Raw genomic sequence first — 27,624 nt, 5'->3', positions numbered from 1 at the left:
TAAGGGTCCAATAAAGATTTATTAATACATCAGGATCAGGAGTTTGTATAGAGTACCTAAATGATTTATATCAATGTGGTTACATTAACTGTACAGAATTAATAAGGTTAATGAAACAACAAAATATAGTGAACTTTATCCAACTATCTTCTAGCTGTAATCTACTTAATTTCCCTTGATATAAAACCACTTACATTTACATTTTAGTCATTTAGCAGACACTCTTATCCAGAGCGACTTACAGTAGTGAATACATACATTTCATGCATTTTTCTTTTTTTGTACTGGCCTCCCGTGGGAATCAAACCCACAACCCTGGTGTTGCACACACCATGCTCTACCAACTGAGCCACAGGGAAGCATCAACATTTACCATTTGCTTTAGATACATCGACATCTACCTGTAATCACACTTAACTATAATCCCATGAAAATCATTTCAATTCCAAACACACTCTATTGCTCTATGAGCTTTCGTGGAAGTTGGCCAAGTCCAAAATATATCTCCCAATAGGAATCCTCTTCACTGTTGCTCAATTCTGTTCCACCCCTTTCACACACGTGTCCACTCAAACACCCCCATTTTTGGATTTTAAATGAATTGAATTAACTAATGTTGACAAATTTGAGAAAAAACTAATGTTAGTGGAAATCTGTCTGCAATCTGCCCATCCTTACACCAATGTAAGGCTTTTACATTTGTGAAGGGAGTAGAATGAGTCCACACAGAAGGGGAGTTCATGTTTCTGAGAATAGGAGAATTTACTGTATTAACTGAGAGCAGATAAAAATGGCTCCAGTGCCACAGCTTCATAGTCCAGACTCTTTAGTGTGCCACTGGAATGTTGGCTGAATTCAATCAACTTTGCTCCAACCCTTCCCAATAGCATGGGAAATATTATACTGTCTAATCCAGCAAAACTCAATGCCTGATCTTTAATGAGGCAAAGAGGAGAGGAAACAGGAGGAACATTAGTAAGAGCCCTTGTACAGTCCTGTGAGGAGCTCTCTTTCACTCTCTTCATGGCTCAGCGATTATTCCCAAGGATAGTCCGGTTAGATGAAGCCTTCCACGAGACAAAGAGGAGAGGAACGAGGATGTAATTACAGTCTTCCATTAGAACTACCTGTTACATGTATGTTGTCAGTTAGGGGCTCAATTGTCAAAGTGCTATTTGTCAGCGGCAGGTTCTCATAGTTTAACTAGGTGAGTCCGCTGGTGTCCCACTCCCACTGCAGTGTGGACCGCTCCGTGGCAAGAGCCACCCTCAGGCCCCCGTTCTGATCCTCCAGCATGGGCTCTATGAACACCACGTGCTTGTTGCTCAGTGTGGGGGAGAAGATGGAGGCCAGGGTGCCCGGGTTGTAGGCCGGGATGGGGATGGCCTGGGGCTGCTTACAGCACCCACACCGGCAGGGTGTCAGGTAGAGGTACATGAGTATGACAACCAGGGAGACCACACAGCCCAGCAAGGTGGTGTAGCCTGTGCTGAAGGAGTAAGGCATGGCACTGACCACGGTGACATTCACCTCCCTAGTTGCGTTCAGCATGTGTTTGTTGTCCCGGGTCATGCATACATAGACTCCCGTGTCATTCACCCTGGCTGCTGGGATCTCCAAAGTCCCATTAGGGAACACGTTCATGAGGGTGTCATTGAAGCTTGTCCAGGTCAGATGCTCCTGATTTGGTGAGACCCACATGTATGACAGCTCTTTACCTCGAAGGGAGGTTTGGCAGTCCAGTTGCACCCTCTCCCCCTCGTACACTATGAGGTTGGAGATGAGAACAGCCACAGGCAGTGAGACCACCTTCCCCACCGTACAGTTCTGGAAGTAGCGGGAGTGCTGGAGGATCTGTACTGAGGAGCGGGGCTCGCCGTAGATCAGACAGGTGTTCTCTTCTGTAAACTCCCGGACTGAGTCAAAACCCCTCTGCTCCCAGTGCCAGAACACACTGTACATGGAGCACTCACACACCAGTGAGTTGTTATGGAGGTACAGTCCCTTCTGAACTGACCCCGGTAGTGCCTTCACATCCTCCCAGGGTAGTGTGGTCAGACGGTTGGAGGATAGGTCTAGCATGGTGAGAAACGGATGACTGTGGTCCTGTATGGAAAAGAAAGGGAATTCTGTAATTTGGTTGAGGCTGAAGTAAACCTTCCTGAGGCTGCTCAGACCGCTCAGCATCCCACCCTCCACGTGGGCGATACGGTTGTTGTAGAGCAGCAGCTCCTCCAGCCTCCACAGACCCTGCAGGCAGTGCTGCTCCATCACCTGCAGCCTGTTGGAGGACAGGTCCAGGTGGCGGAGGCTGGAGGCATTGTGGAAGACCCCATGGCCTATGGTGGAGAGCTGATTATTGGCCAGGCGGAGGGTGTCCAGTCTGGGCAGGCTGGAGAAGCTGCCTGGGCCAATCCAACCCAGCCGGTTGTAGCTGAGGTCCAGGGTGGCAGTGGTATGATGCAGGAGGAGGGGAAGTCTGGTGAGGCCCTGGGAGCCACAGCTCAGTGTGTCCGAGGTACAGAGACAGATGGAGGGACATGTCCCATCGGTGGAGTGTAGCAGGAGACACAGCAGCACCACAGTGGTAACTGGAGGGAAGTGAGAGGTCATTCTGCTCTGGCCCAGTCTCCTAGGCAAGGAAAGAGATTTGTTATTTAAATGGGGCTCCCTGGTTAAATGAAAACAGTAGAGGGAAATTCTGAGGTAACAGAATGACGCTGAGACTCCGATCTTTCACTTTAAAGGCCCAGTGCAATCAAAAATGTGATTTGCTGTGTTTTATATATATTTCCACACTGAGGTTGGAATACTGTGAAATTGTGAAAATGATGACAATGCCCATTTAGTGTAAGAGCTGTTTGAAAAGACCACCTGAAATTTCAGTCTGTTTTGGTGGGATGGAGTTTTGTACTGAGTAGAGCATAGTAGAGCACACCACAGTACAATACAGTAAATTATACTGTACTCTAGTGTGCTCTACTGTACTGTATTATACTGACCTATACCGTACTCTACTTTTCTTTACTGTAATGTACTAATGTGTACTGTGCTATACTGTACTGTGAATCATTTGGATGGAAAATGGTTGAAAAATTATATATACAGTACCAGTCAAAAGTTTGGACACTACTACTCATTCAAGGGTTTTTCTTTATTTTTACTATTTTCTACATTGTAGAATAATAGTGAAGACATCACAACTATGAAATAATACATATGGAATCATGTAGTAACCAAAAAAGTGTTAAAAAAAAAATCCAAGAGTGTGCAAAGATGTCTACAGAGTGTGCAAAGGGTGGCTACTTTGAAGAATCTAAAATATAAAACATTATGATCTGTTTAACACTTTTTTGTTACTACATGATTCCATATGTGTTATTTCATAGTTCTGATGTCTTCACTGTTATTCACTGTTATTCTAAAATAGTAAAAATAAAGAAAAACTCTTGAATGTGTAGGTCTGTCCAAACTTTTGACTGGAACTGTGTATATATATATATATATGCCTTAATTTCTCAAATATAGACTCTTAGCTTCCATTTGACACCAAGTGTGATGTGCTCCTATAAACCTACTGATCATGGGGCTTTTTACATGGAAATGCCCAAGAGAGATCTTAATAGTGGATGGTCAGAATACTTTTACAGGGCTAAGCATGAAAAATGTATCACTAAATAAACCATAGAAAGCCTTTATAATCTGTAAATTACCTCTCTGTCTAGAAGTTTTATAATCCGTGCCCCCTTTTTTTATTATCCAGTGATTTTTATTATCCACTTATCGCATATATACCCTGATAATTATATGCATTTAACTCATTCTAGTGAAACTACCAAATATTTTATTTATGAGGAAACAAACAGTCACAGTAACAACACTTTGCGATATCCTGATGCATGTTTTCATTAAGAATGTTCTGTCTTTGTAGTCAAGAGTAAAAGTACCAGGGGTTAATATACAGAATAGCAGTTCATTTTACCTGAAGAGTAACTCCCCTCCTGTAAAAGTGATTCAATGGTTTGTCTTCATCGTCACCAAAATGCTATTAAAACTTGATTGCTACCACTGACACATAAGTGTCATGAATAAGATTAAAGAACATGACCAGAAGTTAATCACACTATCAGATATTTACTCTACGACACCTCCAAGACCTGCTCAAACAAACTTCTCAAAGATGATGAATCCTGTTTGTTTTCTCTTTCCCCAAAGTACTTTTCATTATAAGCAATCCTTCACAGAAGTATCCAATTGTTGCTTCTAACTTCAGGACCCCAAAATTGTACTTCATTATAAGCTATCCGCATGTACCCAACTGTTCAGTTCGAAGTGAAAGCTTCTGATCCCTCTCCCCAGGTGGAATCCTGAGCAGAGATGCCTCTCTCTCACTCACTCAGTCTCTGTCCGCTGTGAAAGTTGCTCTGAGGGCTTTATCCATCCTCCGCTGCGAGCGGTGCTTTATAAACATCCTGCAGTGCTTTGCTGTGTGTTACAAGCACAACACAGTTCACTTAATCTCCCACAATCTCATATAGAGCATACCATGTTTCTCCACCACTCTCATGATTAAATAATGATGGTTGTTTCCCTCCTTACTCTCTACTACTGTGCCTTCTTTTTCTCTCTCTCCCCATTCTCGCCGCCTCTCTCTCGTGACCCTTTTCTCTTTCTCTCTTTCCCTCTTCAATCTGCCTTCTTTTTGCCATTAACAGAGGATGGGGTTTGGAGGCTTAAAACATTAACATTTAACATTTAATGCGGTGACCATTACAGTCCCTTCAGAAAGTATTCACACTGACTTTTTCCAAATGTTTTTGTGTTACAAGGAATATTAGAATTGATTTAATTGTAATTTTTGGGGTCAACGATCTACACAAAATACTCTGTAGTGTCATAAAAAAATGTTTTGATGAAAAATAAAACACAAATATACAGTTGAAGTCGGAAGTTTACATACACCTTAGCCAAATGCATTTAAACTCAGTTTTTCACAATTCCTGACATTTAATCCTAGTAAAAATTCCCTGTCTTAGGTCAGTTAGGATCACCACTTTATTTTAAGAATGTGAAATGTCAGAATAATAGTAGAGAGAATGATTTATTTCAGCTTTTATTTCATTCATCACATTCCCAGTGGGTCAGAAGTTTACATACACTCAATTAGTATTTGGTAGCATTGCCTTTAAATTGTTTAACTTGGGCCAAACATTTCGTGTAGCCTTCCACAAGCTTCCCACAATAAGTTGGGTGAATTTTGGCCCATTCCTCCTCACAGAGATGGTGTAACTGAGTCAGGTTTGTAGGCCTCCTTGTTCGCACACGCTTTTTAAGTTCTGCCCACAATTCTCTAGAAGAATGAGGTCAGGGCTTTGTGATGGCCACTCCAATACCTTGACTTTGTTGTCCTTAAGCCATTTTGCCACAACTTTGGAAGTATCCTTGGGGTCATTGTCTGTTTGGAAGACCCATTTGTGATCAAGCTTTAACTTCCTGACTGATGTCTTGAGATTTTGCTTCAATAAATCCACATAATTTTCCTACCTCATGATTCCATCTATTTTGTGAAGTGCACCAGTCCCTCTTGCAACAAAGCACCCCCACAACATGATGCTGCCACCCCCGTGCTTCATGGTTGGGATGGTGTTCTTCGGCTTGCAAGCCTCCCCCTTTTTCCTCCAAACATAACGATGGTCATTATGGCCAAACAGTTTCATCAGACCAGAGGACATTTCTCCAAAAAGTATGATCTTTGTCCCCATGTGCAGTTGCAAACCGTAGTCTGGCTTTTTTATGGCGGTTTTGGAGCAGTGGCTTCTTCCTTGCTGAGCGGCCTTTCAGGTTATATCGATATAGGACTCGTTTTACTGTGGATATAGATACTTTTGTACCTGTTTCCTCCAGCATCTTCACATGGTCCTTAGCTGTTGTTCTGGGATTGATATGTACTTTTCACACCAAAGTACGTTCATCTCTAGGAGACAGAATGCGTCTCCTTCCTGAGCGGTATGACGGCTGCGTGGTCCCATGGTGTTTATACTTGCGTACTATTGTTTATACATGGGAACGTGGTACATTCAGGCATTTGGAATTTGCTCCCAAGGATGAGCCAGACTTGTGGAGGTCTACATTTATTTTCTGAGGTCTTGGCTGATTTCTTTTGATTTTCCCATGATGTCAAGCAAAGAGGCACTGAGTTTGAAGGTAGGCCTTGAAATACATCCACAGGTACACCTCCAATTGACTCAAATGATGTCAATTAGCCTATCAGAAGCTTCTAAAGCCATGACATCATTTTCTGGAATTGTCCAAGCTGTTTAAAGGCACAGTCAACTTAGTGTATGTAAACTTCTGACCCACTGGAATTTTGATACAGTGAATTATAAGTGAAATAATCTGTCTGAAACAATTGTTGGAAAAATGACGTGTCATGCACAAACTAGATGTCCTAACCAACTTGCCAAAACTATAGTTTGTCAACAAGAAATTTGTAGAGTGGTTTAAAAACGAGTTTTAATGACTCTAACCTAAGTGTATGTAATCTTCCGACTTCAACTGTATCTTGTTAGATAACTATTCCATTCTCTGAGTCAATACATCTTAGAATCCCCTTTGGCAGTGATTACAGCTGTACGTCTTTCTGGGTACGTCTCTAAGCGCTTTGCATATCTGGATTGTACAATATTTGCACATTATTCTTTGCTAGACAGCTAAGTCTTGCCATATATATTCAAGCCGTTTTAAGTAAGAACTGTAACTAGGTCACTTAGGAACATTCAATGTCATCTTGTAAGCAACTCCAGCGTATATTTGGTCTTGTGTTTTAGATTATTGTCCTGCTGAAAGATGAATTTGTCTCCCAGTGTCTGTTAGAAAGCAGACTGAATCAGGTTTTCCTCTAGGATTTTGTCTGTTTAGTTCTATTCAGTTTCTTTTTATCCTAAAAAAACTCCCTAGTCCTTGGCGATGACAAGCATACACATGATGCAGCCACCACCATGCTTGACAATATGAAGTGTTACTCAGTGATATGTGCCTTGGTTTTCACCCCAAAAAGAACTATTTGTATTCAGGACTTAAAGTTATTATTTTTTTACAGTTTTACTTTAATGCCTTATTGCATGTTTTAGAATATTTGTATTGTATACAGGCTTACTTATTTTCACTCTGTCATATTGTCAAATAACTACAATGTTGATCCAGCTCAGTTTTCTCCCAACTGTTTTAACTGTTAAACACTTATTGCACACAGTCTATTATTATTTGACTTGTTGAGCACATTTTTACTGCTGAACTTATTTAGGCTTGCCATAACAAAGGGGTTAAATACTTATTGACTGAAGACATTTCAGCTTTTCATTTTTAATTAGTTTGTAAAAAGTACCGAAAACATAAGTCCACTTTGACATTATGGGGTATCGTGTGTAGGCCAATGACACAGAAATGTAATCCAGTTTAATTGCCGGTTATAACACAACATGTGGAGAATGCCAAGGGGTGTAAATACTTTCTGATGGCACCTATTTGACAGTGTGTTATACTTAAAATGTTCATACTGATGGATCGACTAAATCCCTGTGGATTAAGAGAGGGATACAGTGTGTGTGTGTAAACTGCCAATGTCCCTCTCTCTTTCTTTCTCTTGTCTCTCAGATAAGCTTTATTAGCATGAATTTTTTTTTTCACCTTTATTTAACCAGGTAGGCAAGTTGAGAACAAGTTCTCATTTACAATTGCGACCTGGCCAAGATAAAGCAAAGCAGTTCGACAACATACAAAAACACAGAGTTACACATGGAGTAAAACAACATACAATCAATGATGCAGTAGAAAAAAATAAGACTATATACAATGTGAGCAAATGATGTGAGATAAGGGAGGTAAAGGCAAAAAAGGCCATGGTGGCAAAGTAAATAAAGTATAGCAAGTAAAACACTGGAATGGTAGATTTGTAGTTTGAAGAAAGTTCAAAGTTAAAATATAAATAATATGGTGCAAAGGAGCAAAATAAATAAAATAAATAAATACAGTAGGGGAAGAGTTAGTAGTTTGGGCTAAATTATAGATGGGCTATGTACAGGTGCAGTGATCTGGGAGCTGCTCTGATAGCTGGTGCTTAAAGCTAGTGAGGGAGATAAGTGTTTCCAGTTTCAGAGATTTTTGTAGTTCGTTCCAGTCATTGGCAGCAGAGAACTGGAAGGAGAGACGACCAAAGGAGGAGTTGGCTTTAGGAGTCACCAGAGAGATATACCTGCTGGAGCGCGTGTTACAGGTGGGTGCTGCTATGGTGACCAGTGAGCGGAGATAAGGGGGGACTTTACCTAGCAGGGTCTTGTAGATGACCTGGAGCCAATGTGTTTGGCGACGATTATGAAGCGAAGGCCAGCCGACGAGAGCGTACAGGTCGCAGTGGTGGGTAGTATATGGGGCTTTGGTGACAAAACGGATGGCACTGTGATAGACTGTATCCAGCTTGTTGAGTAGGGTATTGGAGGCTATTTTGTAAATGACATCGCCGAAGTCGAGGATTGGTAGGATGGTCAGTTTTACGAGGGTATGTTTGGCAGCATGAGTGAAGGACGCTTTGTTGCGAAATAGGAAGCCAATTCTAGATTTAACTTTGGATTGGAGATGATTGATGTGAGTCTGGAAGGAGAGTTTACAGTCTAACCAGACACCTAGGTATTTGTAGTTGTCCACAAATTCTAAGTTAGAACCGTCCAGAGAAGTGATGCTGGACGGGCGGGCAGGTGCAGGCAGCGATCGGTTGAAGAGCATGCATTTAGTTTTACTTGTGTTTAGGAGCAGTTGGAGACCACGGAAGGAGAGTTGAATGGCATTGAAGCTCGTCTGGAGGGTTGTTAACACAGTGTCCAAAGAAGGGCCAGAAGTATACAGAATGGTGTCGTCTGCGTAGAGGTGGATCAGAGATTCACCAGCAGCAAGAGCGACATCATTGATGTATACAGAGAAAAGAGTTGGCCCAAGAATTGAACCCTGTGGTACCCCCATAGAGACTGCCAGAGGTCCGGACAGCAGGCCCTCCGATTTGACACACTGAACTCTGTCAGAGAAGTAGTTGGTGAACCAGGCGACGCAATCGTTTGAGAAACCAAGGCTACTGAGTCTGCCGATGAGGATGTGGTGATTAACAGAGTCAAAAGCTTTGGCCAGGTCAATGAATACGGCAGCACAGTATTGTTTCTTATCGATGGCGGTTACGATGTCGTTTAGGACCTTGAGCGTGGCTGAGGTGCACCCATGACCAGCTCTGAAACCAGATTGCATAGCGGAGAGGGTGCGGTGGGTTTCGAAATGGTCGGTAATCTGTTTGTTGACTTGGCTTTCGAAGACCTTAGAAAGGCAGGGTAGGATGGATATAGGTCTGTAGCAATTTGGGTCAAGAGTGTCACCTCCTTTGAAGAGGGGGATGACAGCAGCTGCTTTCCAATCTATGGGAATCTCAGACGACACGAAAGAGAGATTGAACAGGCTAGTAATAGGGGTTGCAATAATTTCGGCAGATAATTTTAGAAAGAAAGGGTCCAGATTGTCAAGCCCAGCTGATTTGTAGGGGTCTAGATTTTGCAGCTCTTTCAGAACATCAGCTGAATGGATTTGGGAGAAGGAGAAATGGGGGAGGCTTGGGCAAGTAGCTGTTGGGGGTGCAGTGCTGTTAAATGCAGTAGGGGTAGTTAGGGGGAAAGCATGGCCAGCCGTAGAAAAATGCTTATTGAAATTCTCAATTATAGTGGGCTTATCGGTGGAGACAGAGTTTCCTATCGTCAGTGCAGTGGGCAGTTGGGAGGAGGTGTTCTTATTCTCCATGGACTTTACAATGTCCCAGAACGTTTTAGAGTTTGAGTTGCAGGAAGCAAATTTCTGTTTAAAAAAGCTAGCCTTGCCGTTTCTAACTGCCTATGTGTATTGGTTTCTAACTTCCCTGAAAAGTTGCATATCGCGGGGGCAGTTCGATGCTAATGCAGAACGCCACAGGATATTTTTGTGTTGGTTAAGGGCAGTCAGGTCTGGGGAGAACCAAGGGCTATATCTGTTCCTGGTTCTAAATTTCTTGAAAGGGGCATGCTTATTTAACCTCTCTGGGCTAGGCGGGACGAAATCGTCCCACCTACGCAACAGCCAGTGTAATCCCGTGGCGCAATTTTCAAATACCTTAGAAATGCTATTACTTCAATTTCTCAAACATATGACTATTTTACACCATTTTAAAGACAAGACTCTCGTTAATCTAACCATACTGTCCGATTTCAAAAAGGCTTTACAACGAAAGCAAAACATTAGATTATGTCAGCAGAGTACCCAGCCAGAAATAATCAGACACCCATTTTTCAAGCTAGCATATAATGTCACAAAAACCCAGAAGACAGCTAAATGCAGCACTAACCTTTGATGATCTTCATCAGATGACACACCTAGGACATTATGTTATACATACAATACATGCATGTTTTGTTCAATCAAGTTCATATTTATATCAAAAAACAGCTTTTTACATTAGCATGTGACGTTCAGAACTAGCATACCCCCCGCAAACCTCCGGTGAATTTACTAAATTACTCACGATAAACGTTCACAAAAAACATAACAATTATTTTAAGAATTATAGATACAGAACTCCTTTGTGCTTCCGAGGTGTCCGATTTTAAAATAGCTTTTCGGTGAAAGTACATTTTGCAATATTCTGAGTACATAGCCCAGCTATCACGGCTAGCTATTTAGACACCCACCAAGTTTAGCCCTGACCAAACTCCGATTTACTATTACAAAAGTTTGATTACCTTTGATGTTCTTCGTCAGAATGCACTCCCAGGACTTCTACTTCAATAACAAATGTTGGTTTGGTTCCAAATAATCCATCGTTATATCCAAATAGCCGCGTTTTGTTCGTGCGTTCAAGACACTATCCGAAGTGTAAATAAGGGTCACGAGCATGGCGCAATTCGTGACAAAAAAATTCTAAATATTCCATTACCGTACTTCGAAGCATGTCAACCGCTGTTTAAAATCCATTTTTATGCCATTTTTCTCGTAAAAAAGCGATAATATTCCGACCGGGAATCTGCGTTTAGGTAAAAAGACGAAAGAAAATAAAGCACGGGGTCGACTCGTGCACGCGCCTAAGCCCATTGTCCTCTGATCGGCCACTTGCCAAAAGCGATAATGTGTTTCAGCCTGGGGCTGCCTCGATATCATTCAGCTTTTTCCCGGGCTCTGAGAGCCTATGGGAGCCGTAGGCAGTGTCACGTTACAGCAAAGATCCTCAGTCTTCAATAAACAGAGACAAGAAGAACAAGATCTTGTCAGAGAGGGCACTTCCTGTAAGGAATCTTCTCAGGTTTTTGCCTGCCATATGAGTTCTGTTATACTCACAGACACCATTCAAACAGTTTTAGAAACTTTAGGGTGTTTTCTATCCAAAGCCAATAATTATATGCATATTCTAGTTACTGGGCAGGAGTAGTAACCAGATTAAATCGGGTACGTTTTTTATCCGGCCATGTCAATACTGCCCCCTACCCCCAACAGGTTATCACATTTCTATTTTTAGTTAACAATTCAGAAATATGCAATCTAATTGGCGTACACACACATACATAACACACACACACACAGGATTACACAATTCTCTTGTCTGAACACCATCTACGGTACAGGGGAGTCAAGGGCTCAATCCTCCACAACCTCCTCCGCAACCCTCTCTGCAACCTTTAAAACAAAGAGATCTTATTTAGTTAAATACTATTATCAGGGATCTTATGCATATTGTGTCCTTCCCAACATTTTAGCATTGTACATTGGTAGGTAGTTCATTGCTATTTAATTAATTTATGTTTAGCAAAAAATCAGTGCTTTCAACCAGAAAAATCTGAAATCATATGCATTTGCTGGGTTTTAAATCCAAACCAGAATGGAAAAAAAACATGACTCAATTCAATACTTTAATGAAGGATGCCATTGGTGCACACTTAGGGAGGTAGAGTGGGGTTTCTTAAACTATGGGTCAGGCCTCAAAGTGGGCCCTGGGTATGTGAGAGGTGGGTCGCAAGGTAATACATTTATAATCACATAGAATACTATTTTGTCTTAATTTGGTGTGTTGGAGGACAGGTAATTCCAAATTTGGGTCTTGAGCCGAACCCCTGAGGTAGAGAATCGGGACATAACACAAATCATGTCACATACTGCATACACAAAGGTGATGAGAAAGAAAATGCTGTATTGGTCAGAAAGCAGACTGGGAGTAGGACCTCAGCAGAACCCTGACCGGGAAAGACGATCACCACCTGGGCCAGATTGTCACTGACTGTTGGTGTACTTTGTAAAAGCTATTTTGCCAGTCTGTGGTCGTGATTCAAAAAACTGCACACCGCAGAAAGTGCACTGAGGATGATTACTTTCTGTGTAGCAGTGTAATTGGTTGTGATGGCAGTGTGTCAAATTCTGCAATCAAATGATCAAGGAGGGGAAGCCTTTATACTACATCATCAAACGTCTCTGCCCTCACAATGACTAAGGCAGGGATGGCAACTACTGCTGTACATGCTCCTGCCCACAAGAGAAACTTGTGTTGAAGGAATAAGGGGGAGAAAAGAAACAGAAGGAAAAGTGGGCAGCTTGAACTGGACATCAACTATCTAGCAATACTAGTGCCCTCAATGTTTAAAAGCAGTGAGGAGAGGAGTGACATGAGGGGCAACATGAATGCTTCCACTAGGATGGACTCACAACAAAACACCTCATTGCTCAGTGGCTAACACTGAAACAAAACCCAAACTCTCATTCCATGTCACACACTCAGAATGTGCAGCCTAAGGATAGGATATACAGTACACACAGTACCATGAATCCTCTAGAACTCCTGACTCTCTTATGCCTCTGGCCCATGTCTCAATCAGACACCCAGAAATGTTTGGGCTCAACCATATATCTGTCAGAGCCCTTGATTCCACCAGTAGACTCAGGCCCTTCGTAGACCCCAGAAGTCAAACTCTCCTAACTCTAACTGAAAATACACCCCATTTATCTGGTTTGATCTGTGAAGATGGTCACATAGTGGAGCACAAGGAGAAGATCACCTTTCTACAGGAAGAGGGATCTATTCTGGCTGCTCATAGGAACTCTGCCTGCCACTCAACCAAACCAATAGCCCTTACTAACCATCAAAATCATCTGTTCATGTTGGGGCAGGAAGCAAGTCCAAGAACTGCACACAGCACTGAGAATGTTGCAAGCATATCCGTGTAGTGTATTAAGACATTTTGCTACCATGAATTTAAGAAAATTAACACAAAGCTTTAACTGCAAATAATATCATTTGAGTGCTGGTCCTTTCTTAATTTTTATCTGAACAAGTTAAACTGGTGCGTCAATCTAAGTTACATAACAAAATAATCCCCATCAAAATTGTTCAGTTTAAACTAGATGTTTTTTTTGCATTGGATCTATTTCACAAACACAATGGTGTTCTCTGTTTTGCTCTATGACCCCCACAAGTGTCAGTAAACTTGTCTGACTTTGGTACCGTCGATGTGCCAACTTCTGTTTTGTAGTGCCCGAACGGTTTGGGCTACAAACTAATTGGAAAGTGGAGATCCTCACCAACACCATGGTGTTCTCAGTTTTGCTCTACAACTGCCACAAGTGTCACGGGACTCGTCTGAAGGTAACTGGTACCAGTATTAAAAAACTAATGGAATTATGAAGGTCGTTTTTTTATGTATATATCTCCTAGATTTAGGACAGACACTTCAAAACCTTGTTTTGACTGTCCTTTTTGCCATTTATGAATGTGTTATTCCATGTGTTTCTATGGGGTTTAGTAGAAGGGGAGTTATAGAGACAGGATTGTAGGAACAAATGAGAAAAATGCAACAGAAAATACTATCTTTCTATTACTTTCTGTATAAAAAATATAGTGATGTAGTCTATCATTTAAGAAAAGCAATAGATCAAGATTACGTGGGTTATGCAGATTTCAGCATGGCTATGATGTGGTCAAAGTTACAAAAACGGGTACTGAAGATTCAGACAGACATAGGGTTGCATAGAACTTTCAATAAATTCCTAGAAAACCTGTATGGAGGTTTACGGATTTCCTGCTTATTCCCTTCTGATTCCAGGAATCCTCTAACCGGGATTTCAGGAAAGCAAGGGAATTTATTGAAAGTTCCCAGAATTTTCCAACCATAGACAAACATACTGTATACACTGAGTGTACAAAACATTATGAACACCTGCTCTTTCCATGCATAGACTGACCAGGTGAACCCAGATGAAAGCTATGTTCCCTTATTGATGTTAATTGTTAAATCCACTTCAATCAGTGTGGATGAAGTGTAGGAGATGGGTTAAGCCTTGAGACAATTGAGACATGGATTGTGTATGTGTGCCATAAAGAGGGTGCATGGGCAAGACAAAACATTTAAGTGCCTTTGAAGGGGGTATGTTAGTAGGTGGCAGGCGCACTGGTTTGTGTACAACTACAGCGCTGCTGGGGTTTTCATGCTCATCAGTTTCTCATGTGTGTAAAGAATAGTCTACCAACCAAAGGACATCCAGCCAAATTAACCCTCAAATCACCAGGTCCTGGAAGGACCGCTTCTCCCACCTCCCTCCCAAGCTGTAGTGTTTGAGGACATAATTGGTAGCAATTTTGCCGAGGACCTTGCACACCATGGTATTGAGGTCCCTTCCCCCCAGGGAACAGAAGTAATGGATCTAAAATGACAGACAAAATTGAGTGGCAGTTATCCCATCGTCCTGAATACTCTGATTTACAACCAGGGGCACAACTTTCACTGGGTACTGGGAGGACCTGTCCCCCCCACATTGCATTTTTGTCCCCCTCAGTTTTATAATTGGAATGTGATACAAATAGTGACAACGGTGCGCTTTTGTACCATGTGGACGCCTCTTAGCGGTTGAGTAGGCTGTTTGGTGTATTTTTCCGACTGGATTTAGGACCACGCAGACACCACAGAGCGGGCAACAGGCATGTGTGAAGACATGTAACTTTAGCTATTGTTTCATCCCCTCTTGACTGAGGTGAATGAATACGCTAGTGAGTAGCTACCACAGCCAGGTCAGCTCTAGCCTCTAGTTATCTGTCAGATAGCAATATGAGCTGGCTATTGTTAATATCTAACAACAGTTGTTTTTATGGAAATGTTTTGTAGCCTTTGATTTGTCACGTTTCAGAAGTAAATGAACATGGCAAGCTTTTGCCAGTTGATGTATCGTTACAGGGAGAACTGGCCAAAAGTTGGCTTACATTAGCTCAAATTTTTGCCTCAATCAAACTAGACCTTAATCAAACGATGAAACCATCTACGAAAAAAGAATTGAAGATTGATATTCTGATGCTTTTTCAGTACAATGGGAGTTGTATTAGTCAGTATGTCAATGTAACGTTATTGATCTGTCAGTTTCCCAAGCTAATTTGCTACTTTTCACACAATGCATTCGGAAAAGTTTTCAGACCCCTTGACTTTTTCCACTTTTTGTTACGTCATAGTCTTATTCTAAAATTGATTTCCTCATCAATCTACACACAATACCACATAATGACAAAGAGAAAACATTTTTTTTTTTTTTTTATGTTTGCAAATTAATACAAATAAAAAAACTGAAAAATGTTGCTTACATAACTATTCAGTCCCTTTTCTATTAGGTCTGATGAAACCAAGATTGAACTCTTTGGCCTGAATGCCAAGCGTCACGTCTGGAGGAAACCTGGTACCATCCCTAAGGTGAAGCATGGTGGTGGCAGCATCGTGCTGTGGGATGCTTTTCAGCAGCAGGGACTGGGAAACTAGTCAGGATCGAAGGAAAGATGAACGAAGCAAAGTAAAGAGAGATCCTTGTGGCTTCAGGACAAGTCTCTGGATGCCCAACCAAAGCCCAAACTTGAACCTGATCAAACATCTCTGGAGAGACCTAAAAATAGCTGTGCTGCGATGCTCCCCATCCAACCTGATAGAGCTTGATAGAATCTGCAGAGAAGAATGGGAGAAGCTTCCCAAATATAGGTGTGCCAAACTTGTACCCAAGAAGACTTGATGCTGTAATCGCTGCCAAAGGTGCTTTAACAAAGTACTGAGTAAAGGGTCTGAATACTAATGTAAATGTGATGTTGTTTTTTATACATTTGCAAAAATGTATAAAAATCTGTTTTTGCTTTGTCATTATGGGGTATTGGGTGTAGATTGATGAAGAAAAAAGTCAAAGTTATCCACTTTAACCTAACAAAATTTGGAAAAAGTCAAGGGGTCTGAATACTTTCTGAATGTACTGTAGTAATAAACAGCTCTAATGTTACAGGCTTCAATGTAAAAGTAGTGGTCTGCTTTCTGTTCGACTCCCACCCGCAACCGCAAGAACTGGTCCCACATCCAACCACAGTCCAGCAATGTTATTTTAGGCGTATGTGGTGATGCAGCTCACTTGCCAGCCATGATCCCAGCAATTTTGTGCCCTATAGGCAATATCAAATGTGCAAAAATAACTTCATAAATAGGTTAAATTACCAGAGATTCTCATATGGCCCTTACATTGTATTACTGGGCAATATCAGCCACTATGCTAGATGTAGTTTGAAGAGAGCAGAGTTGGAGAGACTTGCACTTTCTCTTGAGCTATTTTTATAGCCTACCGTTTAGGAGTGGGAAGATTTTCAGACGGAGAAATATGGGTGATCAATATTTAGGTCTATTTCTATGCAATGTAGTGAACTAAAGCCTAGTCATAGGCCTATTTAGGAAGTACATTTCCTTGGAGAGATAACTGCCCATGCTTTTCTGCCCATGTAAACATAAGCTATAGCCAACTGTATTTAATTGAGTCACACCCGCACCTTATCTCGCAGGTGTGGCTACTGAACTGGAAGCAGCAAGAATGATGACAGCAACACTTGCTATGTTTTGCATAGTCCTATAGGATATAGCCTACCTTCTTGGAGGACGATTTGCAAGCAGAGACAAATAAATGGGTAATCCATACTTATTGAAAATGAAAAGGCGCAACAATCGGCTCACCATAGTAGCCTAACCTAATGTGGTGCTTTTTCCTTTTTGGTTACATTTTTTGATTCCACTTCGACTCAAGTTGGTTGAGCGCCCTCCACTTCTTTTCTTTATGAATATTTATTTACAGACACTGTAGTAAACTACAGTCTAATCATATTTAAGTTAATTTCATATTCAAGTGAACTGACACGTGATTCTCTGCCCATGTAGGCAGCCTACTCTATTTCATTGAGACCACACATACTAGGCACACTTGAACTCTCATTCCCAACTAGGAGAGGTAGGCTACTGAAGTTGAAACAGCGAATTCTGAGTGTGTGAATAATGCAAAAAAATATGTATTTTAATACAATATGTAGGCTAACGCATACAAAGCAGAAAGAGGACCATTTCAAAATAATCTGTGGGACAACAAAAATATTTTCATCCCAAAGTTGTCTGTCTTAACGCCTGCTCCCGCATGAAAAATGCAGAATACTCAGCAACGATCTCTGTCGGATGCGCAGGTCCCACAGGCATCCTGCTGGAATGCAACCCTCTAGTGCAGTCAGTACCCAACACACTGCTCATTTTAGCAGGATCAGACGGTGACAGGGGTCCCAGCGGGGTCAGACAGCCAGGGAAGACCAGTCTACAGAGCTCAGGTGAATTTTACAGTATATGATGGCGCAGCGGTCTAAGGCAATGCATCTCACTGCTAGAGGCGTCACTACAGACCCTGGATTGATTCCAGGCTGTGTCACAACCGGCCCTGATTGGGAATCCCATAGGGTGGTGCACAATTGGCCCAGCATTGTCCGGGCTAGGGTGTGGCTGGGGTAGGCCATCATTGTAAATAAGAATTTGTTCTTAACTGTCTTGCCTAGTTAAATAAAGGTTAAATAATAAAACATTTAAAAGATAGAAAGTTCCATCTTGGATTGATGGGTAGACCTACAGTAGCCACAGGACAGCAGTTTAAGCTTAAAACTACAGTCTGGGATCTGGGAATAATGGTTATTTCAATTATTGGACCATTGATTCTGTTCTTGGATAATATAATGTATAAATGTACCCAAGGGTACATTTTTGTCATGCCTCATTTTAGGAGGATCAGATGGTGACTGGTCTCAGCAGAGTCAGGCAGCCAGCGAAGTCCAGTAAGTGACAGAGGTGAGGTGAATTTTTGCAGATATAACACTTTATTCTCTCTGTCCAGCAAAAGCCAGATGCTATTTTAAGGTAGTCTGACAAACCCCCAAAGTTTATTTCCAAACTGTATCAAGGGTTGATAGAGGCTTTTCCCAACACAAAACATGTAAAACAAAAATTTTAGGAAGACCTGGGAGACGCTATTGATGATGATGAAAGGATACAGACATGTTAGAATGCCCAGTCATATTCATATCATTTCAGACCTTTTTCTTGGGTTGGGGTTCACTGGATGGGGTTCAGATATAGATGGGAGGGGTTGAGTGGAGCTGAAGGATGGGACTACCAAACTGGAAGTCTTCCGACTAGCTTGGAAAGACAGTACCGTGCAGTATCGAAGAGCCCTCACTGCTGCTCGATCATCCTATTTTTCCAACTTAATTGAGGAAAATAAGAACAATCCAAAATTCCTTTTTGATACTGTCGCAAAGCTAACTAAAAAGCAGCATTCCCAAAGAGAGGATGGCTCTCACTTCAGCAGTGATGAATTCATGAACTTCTTTGAGGAAAAGATCATGATCATTAGAAAGCAAATTACGGACTCCTCTTTAAATCTGCGTATTCCTCCAAAGCTCCGTTGTCCTGAGTCTGCACAACCCTGCCAGGACCTAGGATCAAGGGAGACACTAAAGTGTTTTAGTACTATATCTCTTGACACAATGATGAAAATAATCATGGCCTCTAAACCTTCAAGCTGCATACTGGAACCTATTCCAACTAAACTACTGAAAGAGCTGCTTTCTGTGCTTGGCCCTCCTATGTTGAACATAATAAACGGCTCTCTATCCACCGGATGTGTACCAAACTCACTAAAAGTGGCAGCAATAAAGCCTCTCTTGAAAAAGCCAAATCTTGACCCAGAAATTATAAAAAACTATCGGCCTATATGGAATCTTCCATTCCTCTCAAACATTTTAGAAAAAGCTGTTGCGCAGCAACTCACTGCCTTCCTGAAGACAAACAATGTACACGAAACACTTCAGTCTGGTTTTAGACCCCATCATAGCACTGAGACTGCACTTGTGAAGGTGGTAAATGACCTTTTAATGACGTCAAACCGAGGTTCTGCGTCTGTCCTCGTGCTCCTAGATCTTAGTGCTGCTTTTGATACCATTGATCACCACATTCTTTTGGAGAGATTGGAAACCCAAATTGGTCTACATGGACAAGTTCTGGCCTGGTTTAGGTCTTATCTGTCGGAAAGATATCAGTTTGTCTCTTTGAATGGTTTGTCCTCTGACAAATCAACTGTAAATTTCGATGTTCCTCAAGGTTCCGTTTTAGGACCACTATTATTTTCACTATATATTTTACCTCTTGGGGATGTCATTTGAAAACATTACGTTAAATTTCACTGCTATGCAGATGACACACAGCTGTACATTTCAATGAAACATGGTGAAGCCCCAAAATTGCCCTCGCTAGAAGCCTGTGTCTCAGACATAAGGAAGTGGATGGCTGCAAACTTTCTACTCTTAAACTCGGACAAAACAGAGATGCTTGTTCTAGGTCCCAAGAAACAAAGAGATCTTCTGTTGAATCTGACAATTCATCTGGATGGTTGTACAGTCGTCTCAAATAAAACTGTGAAGGACCTCGGCGTTACTCTGGACCCTGATCTCTCTTTTGAAGAACATATCAAGACTGTTTCAAGGACAGCTTTTTTCCATCTACGTAACATTGCAAAAATCAGAAACTTTCTGTCCAAAAATGACGCAGAAAAATTAATCCATGCCTTTGTTACTTCTAGGTTGGACTACTGCAATGCTCTACTTTCCGGCTACACGGATAAAGCACTAAATAAACTTCCGTTAATGCTAAATACGGCTGCTAGAATCCTGACTAGAACCAAAAAATTGTATCATATTACTCCAGTGCTAGCCTCCCTACACTGGCTTCCTGTTAAGGCAAGGGCTGATTTCAAGGTTTTACTGATAACCTACAAAGCATTACATGGGCTTGCTCCTACCCATCTTTCCGATTTGGTCCTGCCGTACATACCTACACGTACGCTATGGTCACAAGACGCGGGCCTCCTAATTGTTCCTCGAATTTCTAAGCAAACAGCTGGAGGCAGGGCTTTCTCCTATAGAGCTAAATTTTTATGGAATAGTCTGCCTGAGACGCAGACTCAGTCTCAACCTTTAAGTCTTTACTGAAGACACATCTCTTCAGTAGGTCCTATGATTAAGTGTAGTCTGGCCCAGGGGTGTGAAGGTGAATGGAAAGGCTGGAGTAACGAACCGCCCTTGCTGTCTCTGCCTGGCCGGTTTCCCCTCTTTCCACTGGGATTCTCTGCCTCTACCCCTATTACGGGGGCTGAGTCACTGGCTTACTGGTGTTCTTCCATGCCGTACCTGGGAGGGGTGCATCACTTGAGTGGGTTGAGTCACTGACGTGGTCTTCCTGTCTGGGTTGGCGCCCCCCCTTGGGCTGTGCCGTGGCAGAGATCTTTGTGGGCTATACTCGGCCTTGTCCCGGGATGGTATGTTGGTGGTTGGAGATATCCCTCCAGTGGTGTGGAGGCTGTGCTTTGGCAAAGTGGGTGGGGTTACATCCTACCTGTTTGGCCCTGTCCGGGGGTTTCATCGGATGGGGCCACAGTGTCTCCTGACCCCTCCTGTCTCAGCCTCCAGTATTTATGCTGCAGTAGTTTATGTGTCGGGGGGCTAGGGTCAGTCTGTCACATCTGGAGTATTTCTCTTGTCTTTTCCGGTGTCCTGTGTGAATTTAAATATGCTCTCTCTAATTCTCTCTTTCTCTTTCTTTCTTTCTATCTCTCGGAGGACCTGAGCCCTAGGACCATGCCTCAGGACTACCTGGCTTGATGACTCCTTGCTGTCCCCAGTTCACCTGGCCGTGCTGCTGCTCCAGTTCCAACTGTTCTGCCTGCAGCTATGGAACCCTGACCTGTTCACCGGACGTGCTACCTGTCCCAGACTTGTTGTCCCAGACCTGCTGGAACCCTGACCTATTCACCGGACGTGCTACCTGTCCCAGACCTGCTGTTTTCAACTCTCTAGAGACAGCAGGAGTGGTAGAGATACTCTCAAAGATCGGGTACGAAAAAGCCAACTGACACTTACTCTTGTGTTACTGACTTGTTGCACCCTCGACAACTACTATGATTATTATTATTTGACAATGCTGGTCATTTATGAACATTTGAACATCTAGGCCATGTGCTGTTATAATCTCCACCCGGCACAGCCAGAAGAGGACTGGCCACCCCTCATAGCCTGGTTCCTCTCTAGGTTTCTTCCTAGGTTTTGGCCTGTCTAGGGAGTTTTTGCTAGCCACCGTGCTTCTACACCTGCATTGCTTGCTGTTTGGGGTTTTAGGCTGGGTTTCTGTACAGCACTTTGAGATATCAGCTGATGTAAGAAGGGCTATATAAATACATTTGATTTGATTTGACTATAAACAAACAAAAGATAACTATTGTAAAATATACCGTGCCCTTAAAGTATATAGTATGCATAAGATGGAAGTAGAAACCTAAGTGTTGTCCATTAGCTTACTCCAATAGGGGAGGGATGGTAGGGTTAAGAGAATATAATAGAGGAAAATATATATTTTTTAAATATATCTATGACATTGTTGGAGGCCACAATCTATCTGCAATATTAAAGCTGATCTTCTTCCTAAAAAAAACAATTTTTTTTTAAAAACAATTATGTCTCCCCCACTTCTAAAACCAAAGTTCTGCCCCTGTTTAAAACACATTGTTGTGGGAAGTTCTGGGAACATTTTCAAAAATTAAGATACATTACAGGAAGATGGCGCCGATGGATATGGCTGCCTTGTTTCTAGCTCTAAGGACATTTTTTAAGTGTTATTTCTTAAATTATTAGCCCAGGAATTTTTGTTGTGTTATTACATACAGCCGGGAAGAACTTTTGGATATCAGAGCGTTGGTAACTCACCAGCATGACAACCAGGAATCCAACTTTCCCAAACCGGATCCTTTGTTCGTACCCCCCAGGGCAATTGAACTGATTCCAGAGGCTGTTCCAAAACACCGCCGGCGGTACTTGGAGTGGACTTTTAGTCCAACTCAGGAAGTGCGCACACCACCCACCTCTTCCGAGTATATTACTCGCTACTGTTCAGTCTCTGGATAATAAAGCTGACAAGCTCAGGGCAAGGATTTCCTTCCTGAGAAATTTAGCTTTATTAATTTGATTAATATTATGGTGTTTCTATTCCAAGAAAAAGGAACAGCGAAACCCTCAGGGTTTCCGTTATGATGGAACGGAAAATATGGTGCTGTACAACGTGAAGGTCCGGAGTAGGCTACAGTACTAAGAGCATAACATTTGGACACCCTAATTGTAGTCTAACCCAAACCTAAATGGAGATTCAGTGAATATAAAAATCTCATTGATTTATCAAGTCCAGTCCCCATGCTTGTCTCAGAGCAACGCGAATTGGTGCTGAAACAGTTGACCACAGTTGACCATATTTCTTCAAATTCTATTGCTTCTAACTTCAATATGCTTTTTAAATAAATAAGACCTACACCACTTTTAACAGCACATTACTCAACACTAGTGAGACTCATGTCGCCTACGGTAGACCTACAGTATATCCATTTTTTTTTTCAATGACGTGACTCTCAGGCAATGATTAGATTTAGAGGATTGGAGGATTCTAAATTATTTTCTAAGGGGCATATTTCGTTAGGGCAAATCTGATCTGTGAGAATATCTAAGGGGCTTTTATATAATTCTAAATTAATTAATAATGATGATAATAAACTATATTTTGATGATGATTTAGTTTTTAAATAATGTAAAGTGAGTGAGAATAAGGCCATTCTTGAACATGGGGTGAGACATTGTTACTAATTTGTAAATAAAACCAGGTTGTTGTTTAGAATTATTTATTTTTGTTTTTAGAGGCCCACCATCACCTTATGGGTCTCCCGGTCGTGGCCGGCACAGGTGGCCGGCACAACCAGCATCTGCTGCAACGCAGTTTGCACTGTGATGCAGGGTCTTAGACTACCGCGCCACTGGTCAGGAGTAGGCTACAGTAAAACAGTAAGACTACAGTAAGAGCAAAATAATCCTAACATTTCCACAGCCTAATTGTAGTCTTAGAATAATAACCTTATTGTAACAACATTTTTAGTAAGTTATACTGAAGTCGTGCACAATTATCAGTTTCTATTTGGTTTATGTCGCCCATTCAGTTAGAGACACAGTAGCGCCTTGGGACCCAAAAGCATAATCGGTGCTCTAACTCCCCCTTGCGCTGGTCTGGAGCAAAGAAGTAGTGAAGCATGGTACAGTACTAAACCACAAATTACCTGTAAGTCATAATTGCAAAACTTTTAGTTGGGCAACCACTGTATGGCTGAGAAACATTAGGCGTAGGGACATCCGCCTGCAGAAGTCCTTTGAGTACCTAAAGAAAGGGGGTTATGCTGTGGGCGAGGAACACTCTGAAGAGTGTTTTATTCTGATTACGGTACAGCTATCTTTGTGAAGAAAAGAAAGGTACACCTCCAACTGACTCAAATTATGTCAATTAGCCTATCAGAAGCTTCTAAAGCCATAACATCCTTTTCTGGAATTTTCCAAGCTGTTTAAAGGCACAGTCAATTTAGTGTAGGTAAACTTCTCACCCACTGGAATTGTGATACAGTGAATTATAAGTGAAATAATCTGTCTGTAAAGAATTGAGGCGGTAGGTAGCCGAGTGGTTAGAGTATTGGACATGTAACTGAAAGGTTATAAGATCAAATCCCTGAGCTGACAAGGTAAAAATCTGTTGTTCTGCCCCTGAACAAGGCAGTTAACCCATTGTTCCTAGGCGGTCATTGAAAAAAAGAATTTGTTCTTGTTAAATAAAGGTAAAATAATAATTGTTGGAACAATTACTTATGTTCAAAGTAGATGTACTAACTGACTTGCCAAAACCATAGTTTGTTAACAATACATTTGTGGAGTGGTTGAAAAGTGAGTTTTAATGACGCCAACCTAATTGTATGTAAACTTCCTACTTCAACTCTGTATGATACTTTTCTGGTAAAAATGTGTCTCTTTCCACTGGGTTCACAGAAGACACTGTCCTCCAAGGCAGTACCTACCAGAATAAATTGCAGGAATCCACCCACTCAATCTGAAACAGATGCACGGCATAGTAGAAAAAGAACTAAGCCGACTACAAAGTTGGTAGCAAATAAAGATGCATCGTTTTTGTTTTATATCAATACAACAGGTTTAATATTCTATTTTTGAAGGAGAGGACAGGGAATCAGATATAGCAGAGGAAGCAGCAGGTGGTCTGCAGGAGGTGGTCTGACAGGTGACAGAGGTGGCAGGAGGCATCCTCACGAGCATACAGGAAGATCAGCTGTCAAAGGAAGCAATATGTAGCACGTGTCATGAAGGAGGCAATCATCCAATTGAAGGAGGTCTATAGTACAATAATAATCAGAATTATTATTATTATTGTAATAATAATAATACACCCGCAGTGGCTGATTGCACACACATTTGTTAGGTTCTAAATATCAGTGTAAGAGCTTGACACTAGGAAAGCTTAAAACAAGTTTACTCACCCCACTCCTCCCAGAGGATCCCTCCCATATGATCCCTGATGGCTAACAATAACATATCCTGACATAATGTAAATGTTATACATTACCCTTTCTCCCACAGTGACATGAATAAGTATATTTAATATTATCAATATTCTCAAACCAACACATTGAAACAAAAATATCACAAAGTTAGTCTCATACAGATGTTACTTTTTTCAGAGAATACAGTTCCTGGAAAATAAGCTGTCAATATCACACAAAAATTGACAGGCAAATGCAAGACTAAAAGCCATCAAAACCAAGTAAGTCGTCGTCCTATAGATTGGAATAACACATACAGTACCAGTCAAAAGTTTGGACACACCTGCTCATTCAAGGGTTTTTCTTTATTTTTACTATGTTCTCCATTGTATAATAATAGTGGAGACATCAAAACTATGAAATAACACATATGGAATCATGTAGTCACCAAAAAGTGTTAAACAAATCAAAATATATTTGATATCTGAGATTCTTCAAAGTAGCCATCCTTTGCCTTGATGACAGCTTTGCACACTCTTGGTATTCTCTCAACCAGTTTCAACTGGAATGCTTTTACAACAGTCTTGAAGGAGTTACCACATATGTAACCCGTTTCAGAAAAGCAGGTTAGTACGTGAGGGTAATCCTTTCTAACACTTCTTTAAAAAAAAATGTATTGCTTAGTAGAACTGTGTAACGTTCGTCGCCTGGTGACGAGGAAGCGGACCAAAACGCAGCTGGGAGCGAACACATGTTTATTCAACACACTGGAATTAAACATGTACACAAAAATCAAGAAAAATGCAGATACGTTACGTGCTCAAACAAAGAGACAACACCCCACAAACAGCGTGGGGAAAACAGCAACTTAAATGTGATCCCAATCAGAGACAATTAGCGACAGCTGTCTCTGATTGGGAATCGACAGAACCCAACATAGAAATAACCCACCTAGAGCCTACACAAGGCTAAAACGTAAACCAAACACAAACCAATGAAAAATACCTAACATGACACACCCTGACCCAATATACCCGAGTTCACCTGGTCAGGGCGTGACAGAACCCCCCCCCCCCCCAACGGTGCGTACTCCCGGCGCACCAAACTTAAGTCTATTAGGGGGGGGGACCCGGGTGGGCGCCTCACCCTCGGTGGCTCTGGCCCCGGGCGTGTTCTCTCCCCCGCCTTCCCCTTAACCCTACCCCTCTGGCCCGGACTGGACCACTGTGGAGCGGCATGCTCAGGCTCCGGAGCGGAGCCGTCGACCGGAACAGGATTGGGGACACGCACCACTAATCTGGTGCGGGGAGCAGGGACGGGCCGGACAGGACTGGGGACACGCACCACTGACTTGGTGTGGGGAGCAGGGACGGGCCGGACAGGACTGGGGACACGCACCACTGACTTGGTGCGGGGAGCAGGGACGGGCCGGACAGGACTGGGGACACGCACCACTGACTTGGTGCGGGGAGCAGGAACGGGCCGGGCCGGACTGGGGACACGCACCACCAACCTGGTGCGGGGAACAGGGACGGGCCGGACAGGACTGGGGACACGCACCACTAACCTGGTGCGGGGAGCAGGAACGGGCCGGACAGGACTGGGGACACGCACCACTAACCTGGTGCGGAGAGCAGAGACGGGCCGGACAGGACTGGGGACACGCACCACTGACTTGGTGCGGGGAGCAGGGACGGGCCGGACAGGACTGGGGACACGCACCACCAACCTGGTGCGGGGAGCAGGGACGGGCCAGACAGGACTGTGAACACTTACTGGTGACCTGAAGCGTGGAGCCGGTTTAGCCACTCGTCCTGGCTGGATGCCCATCCTAGCACGGCATGTGCTGGGCATATCCACCGGACGCACCGGGCTGTGCGGGCGCACTGGCGACACAGCGCGCAACTCCGCATACCATGGCTTGGTGCGGGGAGCAGGGACGGGCCGGGCAGGACTGTGGACACGCACCACTAGCCTGGTGCGGGGAGCAGGGACGGGCCAGACAGGACTGTGAACACGTACTGGTGACCTGAAGCGTGGAGCCGGTTTAGCCACTCGTCCTGGCTGGATGCCCATCCTAGCACGGCATGTGCTGGGCATGTCCACCGGACGCACCGGGCTGTGCGGGCGCACTGGCGACACAGCGCGCAACTCCGCATACCATGGTTCCTCCTCCAGATCTTCCGTCTGCAGGTCCTCAATCAACTGCCTCATCATCTTCGTCTCTTCCTCCGCCGTCATCCCCCACGAGAGCAGTGGTCTGGGCTCTTCCTCTGCCCTTCCGGACCACCCCATTAGCCCCCCCAAAAAAATTTCTTGGGGGTGTTTTCCGGGCCTCCTCGACCGCCGCCTGCGACTCCGTCTACCGGCTGGCTTTACCTCCTCGACCTGGGAATCCTTCCGCCAGGGTCCTTTCCCCGACATTATCTCCTCCCAGGTCCAGAACTCCTTCCCCTCGCGAGCCCATCTCTCGCGCTCCTTTTCCTCCCGCTGCTTGGTCCTGGTTCGGTGGGGTGTTCTGTAACGTTCGTCGCCTGGTGACGAGGAAGCGGACCAAAACGCAGCTGGGAGCGAACACATGTTTATTCAACACACTGGAATTAAACATGTACACAAAAATCAAGAAAAATGCAGATACGTCACGTGCTCAAACAAAGAGACAACACCCCACAAACAGCGTGGGGAAAACAGCAACTTAAATGTGATCCCAATCAGAGACAATTAGCGACAGCTGTCTCTGATTGGGAATCGACAGAACCCAACATAGAAATAACCCACCTAGAGCCTACACAAGGCTAAAACGTAAACCAAACA

At 42.9% G+C, this 27,624-nt stretch overlaps 1 protein-coding gene across 1 annotated transcript; it reads right to left on the bottom strand.

Annotated features, from left to right (window-relative positions):
* Positions 1-1,203: 1,203 nt before the first annotated feature.
* Positions 1,204-27,051, bottom strand: LOC106571852 (amphoterin-induced protein 3-like). Its single transcript, XM_082961492.1, has 2 exons — positions 26,972-27,051; positions 1,204-2,632 (listed from the first exon to the last, which is right to left on the bottom strand). Exons 1-2 carry the CDS (start codon positions 27,049-27,051, stop codon positions 1,204-1,206), a joined length of 1,509 nt encoding a protein of 502 aa, XP_082817618.1.
* Between the last annotated feature and the right edge of the window lie 573 nt (positions 27,052-27,624).

This window comes from Salmo salar, chromosome 15, assembly GCF_965601325.2.
Source record: "Salmo salar chromosome 15, fSalSal1, whole genome shotgun sequence".
Lineage (NCBI taxonomy): Eukaryota > Metazoa > Chordata > Actinopteri > Salmoniformes > Salmonidae > Salmo > Salmo salar.
The sequence above is the reverse complement of the archived record's forward strand: the minus strand, read 5'-3'. Positions and strand labels throughout refer to the sequence as shown.

What these genes read in the sequence shown, in the direction of transcription:
- LOC106571852 (XM_082961492.1), bottom strand. Translation starts at nt 27,051, where the DNA reads ATGACGGCGGAGGAAGAGACGAAGATGATGAGGCAGTTGATTGAGGAC. An exon ending in GATCTGGAGGAGGAACCATG is followed by an intron (nt 2,633 to 26,971) that starts GTATGCGGAGTT and finishes TTCCTTGCCTAG; the next exon opens with GAGACTGGGCCAGAGCAGAA.